Below are 16877 nucleotides of genomic sequence, written 5' to 3' on the forward strand. Positions count from 1 at the left end.
TGTATAAATGTCATGATTCATGTTTTGCATCTAATGTTATATCTTTAAACTTCAATGTTTCCTGTTCCTAATGCACCCCCCTAGAAAAGTACTTTTTTCCCAATTACATGTTCTAAAATGCTCCTCAAGGATTTCTTTTCAAATTTCAATTTGTCCAAACACAAATAATTTAAGTTTGTTAATATCCACCTAATATCAAAATGATGTATACAGAAACATGTTAGATATGAGCAAAAAGCATAATACACTTCCGAAAAAGGCATGAGTATAGAAGTCGTGTTGTTGAGACCTATCTAGTTTTAAATATACTTAAAATTCCCCCATTTGAAATTTAAATGGAATTCATTAAAAACAAAGGCAAGAGATTTAATGAGTGATCAAATAATACATACTTACATGGTGCAATATAGGAAAAACATCGTATTGTAGGAAGAAAAGTAGACACCTTCGGAACAGCAAATCTAAAGCAACTAAGCCAGCTCTTTAACATTGTAACGCAGTACTCTTGTGAATAAAACACTCTTCTGCCCGCTCTCTTTTCTCTCAAGCTCTAGCATCCTAGCTTAACAACTTTCAGACAAGAATTATCTAGATAACAGATGGATGTTCTATGCAAAATGCTCATCCATGACATTATGCTTAATGTAATAACTAAGTATTACCCACACCAGACGATAATACTGGCATCCACAGATTAATGCGGTTTGAGAGGAATACTAATAACTCCATGCCGAGGATGAACAAAGTTACTTTTAAATCTTGGCTAGCAGAATATGATTTAAATCTTAGAAAACAAAATATAATAGGAGTTATAGTATCTCCAAGCAGCGTACGGAATTTCTCGATTAGCTGCTACTAAATTTTGCAACTTTCGGCTACATAAAATTATTCAAACAAGCTCAAGGAATTTGGCAACAGTAGTCTTGCCAAGACATTATTTAAAGTATACAGAATACTTAACACCACCATACATCATACAGCATAAACGAGGCCTCACCTTTGATATGGTGATCTCATAGCAACATTTAGATTAAGATGCTTAATTATATTGACTGCAATTCTGACATGCATTTGTGAAACTTCTTGCACATAGTTCCAGACAATGATAATAATCAGATCTCCAATATGACAATCTTAATCCACAATGCACTTGATAAGGTTTGGTAGGCCGACAAACTCCAAGACCACACTTGGTGAAGATCGAGTTGGCTGACAATGAAAGAAAACCTTGGCATTACAAGCAAATCCGTACAGCTATACAAGGAAAGTATATCAATTAACATGGAAGTAATAAAGGAAGGAATTACCCTTGTAGAATTGTGAAACTTGTACTTTACTGAGAGGCCTCGACCTCAGCAGCTCCACTATCTGTGGGTCCATAGTATGATGCATTCTCTGAAGTGTCCATACAGGGACTGGTTTTAAACTGATCCAGAAGCTGGGGTTCAGGCACTGAACAAGGATCATTGGGCCCTAGCTGAGAAATGTTTTGCGTAATTTTAGAACTCTTGGGCATGCAGCTATTTGGCAAGCTCACTAAACTCATTGTTGCATGTTCACATGAGAATTTAGCAGAAACCGGTGATTCAGGTGTCTCTAGATACTTTCCTGGTAAGTCCAAGGGCCTATGGAAGAGCAAATGAGCTACAGCTCGATCAATAGGATTGGTTTCTGTTTCCGCATCAGGCATTCGAAGATACCTGCATAGCCGTAAAAAATAAGAAAAGCAATTTCAAATGAATGTTGAGATCCTTGTATGAAATAGTGATAACTGCATCATCCCTTTCAGAAAAGGTGACTTGGGATGATAATAAGAAAAAGGAACCGAAGAAAGTATTTTCTTTTAGTGGTCTTTGATGGTTCTCAACAAATGTGCATTTGTTTATCTGTTTTGTTAATTTTTTTTTTTTGTTTTTGGATCCATTGCGAAGTAATTTCAAAACACTATCAATCAAAAGATGTCTCTCCTACACATACAATCAAGTTATTAATCATTCATCAATTCACCACTACTAAAGCAACTGATGAAAGAGATTTAAAAGACGGTAAAACAGAAAGTTTACAAATTCTTGGATGATGCTTTTGTAGATAAAGTGAGAACAGCACTACAGATTCCAAAAAGGGCATTATAATAATTAAAAACAAACAGGCATCGAAGGTTGTTTTTTCTTTTATTAAATTTTTTAACCTACATGAAAGGACAGAAAGAGAAGTTTCTGTCAAGGGGAAAGAGGGACAGAGAAACTTCTTACCATTAATTATGTTTCTTTCTTCATTATAACAAGAATATGAACAGCGTTGGAGTCGATTGGTTCAATTAGTGATATCTCTCAGGTCATGGAAAAGGTTTAAGATCTGAATCTTGCTCACAAAAGCTAGAAAAAGGAGGGAGAAGGAGTATTGCATGGTTTACATTTACATATTATTAAAAAAGTTGGAAAAAATTAAAATTTTAAATTTGGAAAAGGAATAAGAAAGGAAATTATAAAGTTCCAACAATTTTTTTTTCCTTGAGAATATGTCTTAGCAATAACCATCGCCAAGCTGATAATTATAGTGTTAGCACACTCAGCACTCACAAATGGATTCGATTAAAGTGAGAGATAGGGCATGAGCAAAATATAGTTAGAATAAAAATCCAGGAGAAAAAAAGGAGGGTATCAGTTAAGACTATGGCAAATTAATATTTAATTATTCAAATAATAGAGCGAGCCATTGCACCATTCAACAAGGTTTGTGTTCTTCATATAAAACCGTTGTGAAATGCTGCTGATCCTTCTATTGGGCACACTCAAAGCTAACGTGATTTGAATGCATTAACTTCTGCAGTATTTATGAAGCATTTAATGCCCAAACCACATATTGTTTCTCTCTTGATAGGAGAAGTCATTTTTGTTAATTAATTCTGTCACTGTGAAGAACATTGTAAGCAATGATTGCAACAAGTAGATTAAACAAGCGTGCTCACTGATTGTGATTTTTCTCTTGTTTCTTCTTGAGCAATTTCATTGCTGTGTGCATGATGAACATGCTTACTAAATACTGGGTTAGTTTTGCTGGGACAGAAAATAACACATAATCGGGGTCTCCTCTCCTTCTACACTAAATTGATTTTACAATCCTGTGTTTCCTGTGTACTGAATTTTCTTTCAATGCATTCCGGATTCTAGTTCACTTCTTGATATTCAAAATAACAATTAGTCTATAGCAATTTATCAATAGATTGTGCATGTGGGCTAGAAAGAAATCCAACAATGATAGAAACCTCTCTCTCCCTCTCTCTCTTTAGTTATTTATTTATTTTATTCTTTTGGGTTAGGGAGTGGCTGGTGTTGGGGGTTTCTGGGTTTGGAAGAAGAAGATTGGTCTACAAGGATAGAGAGGAGTGGAGTTGCATCGGGAGACGGTCTTACTTGCAACAAACTAAACCTAAGAATGTGAACTGTTAAGAGTTGAACAAGATACAAGGGGCAATTTAGCTTCAGAGTCTGACTTATAATAAATACTCATGTCATAATATGGCCCATCGGCAACACTGATAAAGGTACCTATGTGTGAGGTAAACCGATGCGGCATTACAGTCCCACATAATGCATTTTCATCCCCTCCATCAGTTGGTTTTCCAAAAACGATCCCAACGTTCAATAGATCAGAAAATTAGGGATCTGGTAGTGTAAACAATTCACCAAAATGTCGCAGTTGACATTGCTAGGTTATTTTTTACTTTTCCACTCTTTTTTCTGTTTACTGATAATATAACATATTTTTTTTAATTAAAATGAAATACATTTTTTTTATAATTAAAAACAAATACACCATATTGTAAATGTACAGTAAATAATTTTTAAAATTATGAATGTCATATTACATTTACTTCATAATTTTTATAAAATTTTAAACATATTATTTTTAATTATAAATTTTATTCTATAATGTATTTATTTGATATTATTTTATAGCAAACAATAGATTTACTTTATCAATATTCCGGAAACAAAAACCTATGCAACGTATCAACAATTTTTTGTATAAATTAGTTAAGTTTCTAATAGAGTAAATCACAGCAAAATAATAATAATAAATGCATAATAAAACACATTATTTATCATAAGTGGACCTAATTTGCCTGACACCTTCATTTAAGTCCCCATGTCAGCTTTTGCCATAAACTGAGGCTCCAAGAAGAGTTATGGTATTTTTTTCTTTTAGATTTTAAATGGTGGTGTTGTAGTATTTGAAATGAAAAAAAGTAGATAAGCTATCCAAGTCATGAAATTTTGCCATCAAACAGGGTTTACTTGGGTATTTTTGATCTGATGGGGGTATCTGATAGGGTTTTTAGGTGAGATTCCTAATTGTGTCATTGTTAATTTCCAAAACTCAATCGTTGCAGATAATGTTTTTCCCTATCTATAAACTAACAACTACCAAATCATGAGTTCAAGATTGTCAAAGTAACCTAATTCTATACTACATAAATTAAGGGAATAACCAACTTGAAGGGCATTACATGACAACTTCATAGGGTTACTAACCTGCTAGAGGGCTTACTATCTGCTTCTGTAACAACTTCAGGTTCATCCCTGCTACATTTGTTAGTACTGCCAGTATCACTAGCATAATGCCTCTGCATCGTACTTTGCGCCAATCGAAACAAGCTATCCCGTATGCAAAGTCTTATTCTGAGATCCAACTGTCAAAACAGCAACACGATGATTTGGCAATTTTACAGGGCTCAAATCCCTATGTAAGGAAAAAAAGTGGTTAATGTAAAAGGAAACAAAAAAATTGAGCATACCTGGGCAATGACAACTTGAAGGCGGTAAAGTATTGTGTCTGCCACTGGATTATTATCGGGGGGGGAACAACTTGTATTTGAGTCATCCTGCTCTACAGGTGAATTTGGGTCAAAAGAGGGAAGAGCACTCAAGTCTCCAACTTCAAGATCAGCTCCATCAACAAGCTGAATTTTGTTTTCTTGGAAATTTTGAGGGTTGGAATGGTCTTTGGAGACTTGATGACTGAACTGCTGCTGCTGTTTCTGAATGGCAAGCATTGCCTGCATTTGTTGCCGCCTCCTTAACTTTTCAATTTTTTCTTGAGGTGTCATAGTCAAAGATTTTGCAGGAGCAGCTGCTGACTTGTTTACATGTTTTGCTTTACCTGGTGAAACATTGTAGCAAGAGGATAAACTTTGGTGCTTAAATTCCCCAGACTGCATGTGAGAAAGCACAGGCATGGCAGGATATGGATTTGTAAGATTCCCATATGCAGACGGGGTCACAAATGAATTAGAAATCTGTTGGTACTGCAAAGTCTCAGATTTGGGAAGCTGCCTCTGTTGACTATGAACTGAAGAGGGTGAAGACTGTACGACGGGGTGAGCCAATTGGTTCTCAAATTTAACAGATGGGCTTCTAGTTAGCGGCCAGGTACCATACAAATCTTGCAATAACTTTCCCTCACTATTCTCTTCCAACTTTCTCTGACCTCTCAAAGGATTCTTCTGTTTGTATCCCTGTAAATACTCAGAAAAGGTTAAAGAGAAAAAAGTTAGAAAAATTTGGAGAACTAACAATAAAACTCGTAGATTTTGCAAGTGTAAGGGATCTTTTTGCTTTAGAGTTTCAGCAAATGATGTTCTGAATTTTATGTCCATAATTTGCTAAAATCATCTTTAGAACAACACCAGCTTCTACGATCAGAATCCAGTTATACGTCAAAATCTTTAAGGAGATATTCGAGCAAAAGATTATACATGCATCAGGAATTTAATTAACCAGAGCTGAAAGAATAAGTGATGCGAAGCAAATACAAACAAGAAAATCTAATAGGAAGATTTCAAGGATTCGGAAATTCTCAGCAGTGAATCTTTTGCAAGTTTTTAAACAAGCAAGTCTTTTTCTGGGCAAACCATAGGTGATCTGACATCACAATATGAATAAGAGACCATTCGATTATGTGTGATAAATTTCCAAAGATGTAATAAATTTCTAAAGATAAGTTCTTCCAAATTAAGAAATTAGATCCTTTGTAAAAATGTCTAAAAGGGTCCTAGAAAATTCCTTTCACAGAAGTAAAACCATTGAACATGCTATCTCTTTCGAAAAGTATTTCAAACTTAAGCAAAAATTTGGACAACAGTTAATATAAAATTACAGTGAATATGCTAAAGGGTAAAGTAACTGCAGGCTGGGGGAACCATACAAGTAAAACAAAGAAGTACCAAGAGGAAAAGGATGGAGGAATTTCTTAAGTTTGAATAATAAATGACCCACAGAAAAACCAGAAAAACCAGAAAAAGGACCAAACCAACCCAAGCAAAAAGAGTTACATAGGATGTTTATCATCATCAGATGGTCTACAATCTCCCTACATCCACAAATACCACATCAAAGTAGGCAACTCTGCAAGGCCAACAATATCATGCCTTGCCATTCCTAACTTCCCTTGTCAACTTAACAATATCACATAAATACCAGGGAATAAAAAGAACATATAATTGGACGATGAACAAAGAGATGGTCCACCATATCTTTGAGTAATGCTAAATACCCAAAAGTCATCCCATGTTCTTTCTGGAATAACTTTTGTGATATGTTGCATCACTCTTTATCTTTTATCTTTGCACTTAAAACACTAACTAGTCAGATATTGTTCCCCCTTCAAATCCCCTCACTTTGTCCATAAAAATGAAGAGATATTGGTAGGAACTCTCTCTGTCCAAAAACTTTCCGTAGAAGTACCAAATAATTAACACATCATATGGTCATGTCATGTTACTAGCTAGGACCAAGAAGTACAAAAGCACATAGATCAGGATGGCACAGTATAGCACAATCCAGTCAGCGTTTTGTTTAACATAAGCATGTGACTTGATATGACCTGAGTTTAGTAAAAGCATGTCTTTGGGGGCTGAGCTGGGTGGTCCGGTCTGGACTTGACATGCTCCCCTAGCATGGAATGAGATGTGACATGTCAGAATGTTTTGCCAGCCCTAGTAGAAATGCAAGAGCAAAAAGAGAGCTAACTGATCCAGGTACGAAGCTCTCTTTATTTTGAATTAGAAGTAGTTGGTCTGTCAAGATAATGACTACTTCAAATAGTAGCCACAACCACTTTGAATTAATTGTTTAGGCAACAATTGTTGTTGTTTTAAATTGAAAGTCAGCAAATGGTACCTGTCTCAATGCCAACTTGTTTGGTGTTTAAGGGATTAACTCACCACAAATCTTCTGTAAGTATCCCAAGCATCCACCAGTTTTTTGGCACTAAAACTCATCAATCTACCAGGCATTAGATCCAGTGTTACATCACCACAAGTTTTTTATTGAACTTCACAAGTTCATCATTGCCTTCCCAACTTTTCTATCACACATCTTGCAACAAACAACCTGTGGCAGAAAAGTTGTCTATAACAAAAAACTAATCACGTGCAAAACATAAATCTTATGAAATTCAATGAAAAACTTGTGGTTGTGTAACGTTGGAGCCAATGCATGATAGACAGACTGTCCCCTGAAGCTCTATCCAACTCTGTTAAAAATCTAAGGTCCTGTACTGCAATAATACTATGTACAAATTTTAGCATCATACAACTCTTTAGTATTTTTTTCAACAGAAAATTTAACATACTGCCCCAAAATGCTAGCATAATGTTCATTAATCTGCTTGAACACAAAGCCACCCTGTGCCTGCACACACGCGGCCTTTAGAAAACAGCCTACCAGAGAAGTTCATATATTACTTGTGGATTTCTCCTCCCCCTTCTCCAAAATGGATGCAAATTTTATCATTAAAATAGAAAGTTCCATTTATTACTTTCCTTAAAAAACCAAATAAACCATTAGCATATGGCTCTGTGTGCTACCATAAAAACCATGAAGTTCCATTTATTACACATCTTATCTTGCATGCAATAATCATAATCAAGATTCATTTCATTGCAATAAGGCTAAGGATCCTATCATTACATGAAGAATCATAAGTTTCAAAATATCATGATGAATACTTGTTTTAATTATATTAATGACTACAAATGCTTTTACAATAAAAAGTATGAGTTCAGAATGTTGGGATGTCAACAACTGAGGAAACAGAATTTCTTGACCACCATTCTCCCAGTAGTATTTCTATTGATTTGGATGTCTACAGGCATGCAGGGCTAGCCCTAGGAAAATCCGAAAAAGAACAAATAATGCATTTACAATTGAATAAAAGAACTTACTAAACAAAGATGATAAATTTCTATTTTAAGCTTTTCACTCATGCTTCTTAAGATGCAGAGCCTTTTTATTTGAATTTCATATATTGATAATTTTTGTATCAAATAGATATTCATACAAAAAACAAGGTGTGATAAGTAAATAAACATTTTCCTCTATTCATGATTTTCTTGAGAAACACAAGTGAATAATCTTAGCTTTTGTTGTAAATAAAGAATATAAAATGTACTGAATAAAGAGAAAGATATTAAAATCAGTTATAAATGAGGAAAAGTATATAGTAATTTTTTACGTGTATAAAATATATCAACTTTAATTTATTTAATAAAATACTAATAAATTTTTATTATCTATCAAATGCAGGACCCTTTTGATAAATAAAATGGAGGTCCTCTTGATAATGAATTGAAGTTGTTTTTTGGTGGGGCCTCAGGCAATTGCCTTACTTGCCCAAGCATTGAGCTGCCCCTGCAGCCATTTGTAATCTGATGTTCTGCTCACATTTTAAGTTTTTGCCACAGAATATCAAGCTTATATGTTGTAGTTTATACTCAAAGACTGTTGAGTAGATTATGTTCACATCCATGACAGAATAATAATAAATACGTTTCCTTTTCCAAGTTCTCCTGACTTCTAGGTTTCTGCATGTCTGTGAGTTAAATGGTAATAAATATTTTCCACTGTCAGCTGAGTAATCTTTTGAGATCTCGGGAAAAAAAAAATAGCGAATGAAAGATTGGAAACCTATAGATCCTAAAAATTTCAGGGCTAATTTAGCAAATACAAGCGAGATCGAAGTACCTTGTTGGGAAATTTTTCAGAAGTCACGACATGTTCAGCAACTGGGCCACAGTTTGATGCAGTGGTATTTCTCCTTGTACACAAATCTGTCTGCAAAACCAAAATAAAATTTAGGAAATTTATATTGCTTCCTCCAATCACGTAAAAATAAATATATTTTAGGAACCTATCCCCTTAGAAAATGAATTTTATTACCTGATCCTTCTCGAAAGACATACTTTTAACCCCAGCATATTCTACATGATCTAGGGTCGAATGTGTACTCTGCAGATCATGAGCAGGATCATTCAATTTCCCATTGCTGAGGGTTAGTGACTTGTTACCTTGTTGCTCAAATTCTGATTTGACTACCACATGTTCAGATGTATTATTCAGTGCTCCTAACTCCAAATTTGGATGGTCCTCAGATAAGGGGAAAGACTTTATAGGGCTGTTAGTAACATCATTAGAAGAAGACCACAGTTCAGCAGTTCCAAGACTTACATTGCCAAATATTGGGTCATCATTGCTGCAAAATATCACTTGTGAGGATATTGAGTCAGATGGAATTCATTGAAAACATTATTGTAAAACCAAAAAAAAAAAAAAGTAATACAATTTGAAAAATCTTCAAGAATCACACGATCTCAGGAGATAACAATGGCGTAGGCACATGTCTCAAGTTATGGATGTGTTTCTCTCAAAAGGATAAACTATTAGGTTATGAGAGTGATTGCGTTTCGTTGGCAATAAAAACTCTCCAAAATCATGGTTTGTGTTATACTCTCCAATAGAGACAGAGATAACAAACAGCAGTACTTTTTGGATAATTGCAAAACCACCAAGGTTCCAGATCAGAATTGCAAGTGAGAAGTTTCACTAAGGCAGAAAGAACGATATAGAGATTGCTTATTACCTAAATATTTGGTCAAGGTCATCGAAGCTTCCAATGTTAGCCCAGCTATAGTCGACAAAATCACCTTGATCTTTACCGTCTTGTGGATTTTCAAAAATTTCAGAATCTTTGTCCAGGTCAGCTTTCACGGCTGTTAAAAGTATTAGTTATTGTAAGTCTTGTAATCATTAACCGAATCATCAATCTACTGTCTATTCCAGTAAATGTTCTTACCATTACTTGTGGAATTAGACTTGGCGATTTCAGCTATTCTATTAGAAACATTTGTACCCATGGGTTCCTCATCAGTTTTGGCAGCATTAGATGAAGATAGATCAGACCATGAGCCCATGCCAATTCCAGAGACAGAATTCCTTTCACATGAGTTAAAATTGGAACTGCACTCCAACTTTCTGCCATTAAAATCAATTTTAACCTCCGGCATCTTCCTCTCCGCAGGCTTAATGGCTGTAGCTTCTTGACTCCATTCCTTCTTGTTTCCATAATCTTCATTTTTTTCTTGATATGGCACAATATGGTCATCACTTTTCCCATTCTCACCCCATATTATATTTGTAAGCTGAAAATGAAGTGTCGAGTTTCAGCAGAACAAGTAACAATTGCCAGACAGAAAATTTTCAAACAGTTCAAGATTACACTGTTCAATTAGCCAACTAATAATAATCATGATAATTATGTTATGAGGTCTCAAAAAGAACAGAAGAAAATATTAAAGTGATTCTTGGGGGGAGGGGGGGGGGGGGATGCAACCATCCAATGAACTTTCACTTCTTAAACATAAAATGACAGCATCACTTCTACGCGATGAACATTAACTGAATAACTTATTTAACTTCTTCAAGGTATTTACTTTCTTAGCCCCCTACCTCCCCAAGGATTCAAACTTGGGTGGTCAGCCAAATAAAACTGCTTGAAAGCCACTCAGTTAAGCCCCTAGGGCAACTTAATTCATATGGCACTGAAATTCTAGGGATTCAAACATTTCAAAAGAGTGAAATAGTTTTTCACTACAGATAGTGAGCCTAGACAACTTAAAATCTCTGAAAGAAAATCAAGCTTCTAATTCGAGTGCATGAATCTGAAACTACAATCTTCAGTTTTTTTTTTTTTTTTAATAATTCTCCCAAAAACCTCCAAATAACATGTCTAAGTTCTGTAGTTTATTCCTCAGAAACAGAAGAAGAATATGCAAACAACAAAACTGTATGCCACGGAACTAGAAGTCCACGAAAACAAGGAAAAGAAATCTCAGTGACAAAATGCTGCAAAGCCAAGTACTTCTACTCAGCAAAAGTAAACAAAAAGGCCTCAAAAGGTATGCAGCCAGTGGATCAGAAACCCTAGTGGGCTTTAGCCCACCTCCGAGATTCCATATTTTGTAACTATAGAAGATCTGTGGATCTTCAGAAACAAGGTTCCACCCCATTTCATTCTGAACTAAGTCATGACAAGATGTCATGCAACATTGTTCAACAAAGAATAGCCGCATTCAACGTTTCTAAAAACCATTCAGTATAAAATACAGAAAATGTTCACGCCTCCTATACAGTATAATTACAACGAAACTTTAACATCATACAAAGAAACACACCATAAATCCTGTTATTCATGTTCTATTCTAAGTCATATGTCGAAGAAATACACCTTTATTGACTAAAAACAGTAATTACATCCATAAACTTGAGCAAAATACAGCAAAATTAGAATTTCATGCATGAGCATTTAATAGAGAAAACAGTCAACCCAAAAAGAGTAACAGAAACAGCCACTTGAAAGAATAAGTAAATGCAAAAAAAAAAAAAAAAGGCCAAAGGCCAATTCAATTCCTCAGCTCAATTTCGTCCTCATATTATCCTAAAACAAAAAAATACTCAAAAAAATAAAACTCCATGATGCTAAAAAAATAATAAAAATAATTTTTTTTATAAGTAAAAGAAGTGTTACCTCTTCGTCGTTCCAATCAAACATAGTTAAAAATCCTGCAGAAAAACAAAAATACAGAACCAAGCTCGTATGGTATTAATCCACGCATCGCCAAATTTTCTCGAGAAAAAGAAAATGAAGAAAGTGCAGAACTAAAGGAAAATAACTGAGATTATCCACGTAAGCATCAATATTTAGTAAAACTAAACAAGGATCCAAAACACTTTCTTAGTTCATTCACAGACAAGGAAAGAAAGAGAAAATTAATGGAGAAAACGATGAGAAAGTTAAAGGGAAAAAAACGCTCAAATTACAGAAAACAAAAGTGATTCAAAACAGTAACGAGTTTTCCAGGGTGGTGGGACCTGGTACACGTGAGATTCACGTGGGAACAGTCGGCAATACTTGCCGTGTGGACAGAATGGTGGCAAGGAGTGAGCCACGTGGCACGCGTGTATCTGAATTTGTGGTTAGGAAGGGAGAGGAGATCTATATACGAAATTCTGGATCCTGAATTCCTGATTGGTTGGAGTTTGGACTCTCAGTTTTCAAATCCAAGGACATCTGAATTTCGTTTGGGTCTTACTATTATTTCTTAATTCTAATTTGATCCCCAATTGTTTTTCTTTCTGTCACTTACCCTCTTTGGTTTCTTTGCTTTTTCGCCCCTCGGCTTGTTAGATTCTGAATATCATCTGGGTTTTAACTGATATTTGTTGATTCCAATTAAACAAGGATATTATCCTTATTTGATGTTTTTAATAAAATACACATGGTGATTGATGGTAAGTAAATTAAATATATTACTAATTAAGTCTTAATCATATATTATTAACAATGATAAATGTATTCAAAACTTAAAAGTTGAGTTCAAAATTTTAAATTATGAAAGAATTTAAGTGTTTTAAAATAAATTTAAAACATAAATATGTAAAAGCAATATCAATAATTTTTTAATTGAATTAATTAACATCTACTTTCTTATTCATAAAGTGGAGAATTTGACTTTTTTGATGGTTGTAAGAGTGAAAATTAAAAAGAAATTTTAAAAAGATAAATAAGTGACAAGAGAACAGAAATAAAGAGAATAAGTAGCACTAAGTAATAATTTAGTTTAGGGGTTCAGATGAAATTAAACCTACTTTGTTCCAGTGGGATGAGAAATTTGAAAAATAGAAGAAAGAATTAAAAATAATAATAATAATAAATAAATAAATAAATAAAGAGAGTGGTGGAAGTTTGTTTGGATGTTGTTTTCAAGTGGTGTTTGGAAGTTTGTTTGGCCAAAGAGTGTGTGGACCAAATCTTGCGTTTGCGTATCTTCATCTCCTGCCGCGCTTCCTTTGAAGAGTTTTGTCATTAAACAAAATTTTGTTTGAAATTGGCTCTTTAAGGGAAAAATTTGGTCAACCTCCATTTCTGTCTCATATCTCAACATTTTCTGTTAAGTCAGCTTTTGGAGCTCCTTTTCTGTGAATGACGTTATTGCCCTTAAGTGATACTTATTTTTTCTTTAGATTAAGTATGATTTTTTTTTTAAATTCAAATGGATTTAAATTTTGAATAGAATTGAATTTTGAATCTAAATAATATATTTGTGTATTTTATCTGAATTACTAGAAATAAATATTAATTTATTTTTTTAACTTAAAAAGTTTGAAAACTAATATTTTTACATTTATACTCTTACAAATTATAAATATTAAAAAAATAATAAACAATTCCGAGAAGTTAAATGAGATAATATATTATCATAATATAAATTATGTTCGATTGAATACAACCCTTTATTTTCTACATTAGTATATGTTAATAAATTTTATTGTAGTTTATCATGTTTTTAAATGAAAAATATTCATAAAAATTTGCGAAGATAAATAATGCTAATTTGAAGAAAATAAAAAGATAAAACTAATAATAGTCTACCACTATATTATCACAAGTTATAGAAATGGATAATAATACTAATTATTAAATTTTATTTATGTAAGGATGAAAATCAATGAATTAGATAAGCATATTTTAGAGAATATTTTTAATGATATCATTTAGTCTTCCTAGATTAGACAAAAAAACTAAAAATAAATTAGCTTAATAATTTAATGATTTAATGACTGAAATTTTTCATTAGGTTAAAAAAACAAACGGACTTAGGGCCAGTTTGGTAATGCTGCAGCTTTTAAAATAATTACTGTTAGTTGTGTTGTAGAAATAATCAGCTGTAAAGAGAATCAATTAAGTGTTTGGTAAATTTTATTTTCAAAAATACGGTGAATTTTGAAAGTAGTTATGGGTGTTTGGTAAATCTTATTGTTAAACTGCTGTAAAAAAATAAATGACTAAAAAATAAATGACAAACAATAAATATTATAATAATAAAATTGCATAGCTATAGAATCATTTATAATAAAAAATCCAAATAAGACAAACAATGAATATTATAATAAAAATTACATAGACATAGAATTGTTTATATATAAACAAACCCAAATAAGACAAACAACAAATATTATAATAAAAATTACATTGAATATGCTTGAAAAGTGTGATGAATCACTTACTGTTATTGAATATGGTGATGGAACACGTACTGGATCTTGCTTTGTTGCATTAGAGAAGTTTTGATAGAACACAAAATATGAAGAAATAGAATAAACGAAAGGTGTGCGTTAATTACAATAAAAAATTATTAAAATATTGATTTTGTTTCCAATTTAAATAAGGATAATTTTGGGTTTAAGTAATAATTGTAAGAATATTTATGGAATTATATTAAATGATAAAATTGATTCTCAAAATCAGAATTTAAAAGTTACTCATTCCATGCTTTTCAAAATTAGCTGTAGGAGGAGCTGATTCTGGCAAAAGTGATTTTGATTTTTTTTTACCAAACACCAAAATTAGCTTTTAGATTTTTAAAATCACTTTTAATCCTCCCAAAAGCAATCCCAAACGGGGCCTTAATAACTTAACTTATTGAAATTAAGCTAATTATTAAGTAAAAAAAAAAACACCTCCTAAGTTATCACTCCCTGTACTTTTATTTAAGTGATGCTGAATAGTTGTGCTGTAGACTTATAGTATTGTAGAATTACAGTGTTGCCCTTCATCAATGTAAATAATAACAAACTCACGCTACCACTTGGCGACAGTGGAGATAGCAAGAAAATTCAGGTTTTCCCAGCATTCGTAAAAATTCAAAAGATTCGTCCAAATTAAAAAAATTCAGATCTAAATAATAAAAAATACAGAGTCGGATGTAGAAATTGGGGATTCACATAGATTCAGATGCACTTGCATTTAAAAAATTGAATATGTGGATTTGCATATTTTTTAAAATAATTAAATAAAAAGTAGAAAATATATAAGAAAACACAAATCTTATGCTAAAAACGCGTTATGCATAAACATTATAATACACTAAGTACCCATAAATATTATTTTAGATTATTTTAGATTTGTTCAGTATTTTAGATTATTTTAGATTTATCATTTGTAGTTTTATTAAGGGAAATTATCAGTCATATACCCTTAAATGACACCAATATCAAACGTGTTACAACACTTTTCAAGTATATCACTCGTATACCCTAAGTTGACAAAACACTTCTGTCGTCCACTAATCCGTTAACTGCCGTTTGCAAGCGCTGACATCATAAGGGTAATCTAGTCTTTTTTAAAAAAGACATGTCATCCCATTTACCTAATAAAAAATGACATATCATATGATATATATTGATAAAAATGATATGTCATCTCATTTATCGGATAATTGTTAATAATTATTAAAAAAAAACTACTTTACAACCGAGCTATTCCTCCAAAATTTAACCTAAATTTTTGAAGATCTACTCCTCCAAGCTCCAACTGAAATTTTTTATGGTATAATATGTATAATTATAAATAATATGTTGTTAATAATTTTTTATGGTATAATATGAATATTTTTTATGGATAATTGTTAATAATATGTACCATTAATAATTCATACTGTTTTAATAAAAAAAGTATTGTTAATAACAAAATAAAAAAAAACTGTGTATTGAAAATTTACGTTAAATTTTGGGAAAGTTTATCTTTTTATCTCATTTTGAGTTTCAAGGGCGAAATAGTCAATTTGCCACAATTCTGTTAACTTTCTAACTGAAGTTAATGGATTGGTGGACGACAGAAGTGTTTTGTCAACTTAGGGTATACGAGTGATACACTTGAAAAATATTGTAGCACGTTTGATACGAGTGTCATTTAAGGGTATATGACTAATAATTTCCTTTTTATTAACTTAGACTCTGTTTGTTATAACTTTTCAAATATAGCTTATTTAAATCAAGCTTTTGTTTAATAGTACTTTTAAAAGTAGAGCTTGCACAAAAAAAATTTAGTTATTTGGTTGTCAATGAGAGCTTTTATAAAAAATTATAAAATTATTTTAATAAGTAAGTTTTTTAAAGTTATATTATGAAAAGATAAAATAAGATTGTAAAAAATAAGTAAAGAATATTTTAGATATTTTAACATTTAAGAAAATATTTTCAACCCCTACTCCCAAAAACCCAAAATTTGAGCTTTTACTAATAAAAACAAAATAACTTATTTAATATTCAAAAACTCTACTAAAAAAAATCAAACAATAACAAAAAATTTCATAAGAGCTTTTGGGATTAAATAAGTACTTATGACTATTAGATAAGTCATACTAATCAGGCACTTAGATTGTTATTAACAATTATTTAAGATTTGTTTTATATTTGATGATTATTTTATTTTTATTTTTTAAATAAGTAAAATTTCATAAATTTGTAAATAAATGTTTTAAATGTTCAAATTCGGATACCCAGAATCCATACAAATATTTCCTACATTTGGATCTGCATTATTTATTATAGATTCGAATCCCAAAATAGCAATGAAAATTTTTATCCGAATGCATCTATATTTAAATCTAGATCTGGATTTTGCCATCCTTAGGCCAAACCATTTTCGCCTTCTCCTTCCTCCCCAAGTCAAATTTGAATTGAATCCTAAATAAATTG

At 32.3% G+C, this 16877-nt stretch overlaps 1 protein-coding gene across 3 annotated transcripts; it reads right to left on the minus strand.

Annotated features, from left to right (window-relative positions):
• Positions 1-746: 746 nt before the first annotated feature.
• LOC18033375 (protein LNK2) lies at positions 747-12138 on the minus strand. 3 transcript variants are annotated; one of them, XM_006420692.2, is made up of 9 exons: positions 11866-12138; positions 10135-10480; positions 9922-10051; positions 9222-9534; positions 9027-9116; positions 4799-5518; positions 4536-4693; positions 1308-1700; positions 747-1209 (listed from the first exon to the last, which is right to left on the minus strand). In XM_006420692.2, exons 1-8 carry the CDS (start codon positions 11887-11889, stop codon positions 1334-1336), a joined length of 2148 nt encoding a protein of 715 aa, XP_006420755.1. In that variant the 5' UTR covers positions 11890-12138; the 3' UTR covers positions 747-1209; positions 1308-1333. The 3 variants fall into 3 exon arrangements, with proteins under 3 accessions (XP_006420755.1, XP_006420756.1, XP_006420757.1); XM_006420693.2 differs by having other exon boundaries at positions 747-1227; XM_006420694.2 differs by having other exon boundaries at positions 747-1700.
• Between the last annotated feature and the right edge of the window lie 4739 nt (positions 12139-16877).

Source organism: Citrus clementina, unplaced genomic scaffold (assembly GCF_000493195.1).
Source record: "Citrus clementina cultivar Clemenules unplaced genomic scaffold, Citrus_clementina_v1.0 scaffold_9, whole genome shotgun sequence".
NCBI classification, from domain to species: domain Eukaryota; kingdom Viridiplantae; phylum Streptophyta; class Magnoliopsida; order Sapindales; family Rutaceae; genus Citrus; species Citrus x clementina.

Coding starts and splice junctions, on each gene's coding strand:
- LOC18033375 (XM_006420692.2), bottom strand. CDS start 11,889: ATGTTTGATTGGAACGACGAAGAG. Junction 10,481..11,865: donor TTGATTGGAACGACGAAGAG/GTAACACTTCTT, acceptor CTTCATTTTCAG/CTTACAAATATAATATGGGG. Junction 10,052..10,134: donor GTCTAATTCCACAAGTAATG/GTAAGAACATTT, acceptor TACTTTTAACAG/CCGTGAAAGCTGACCTGGAC.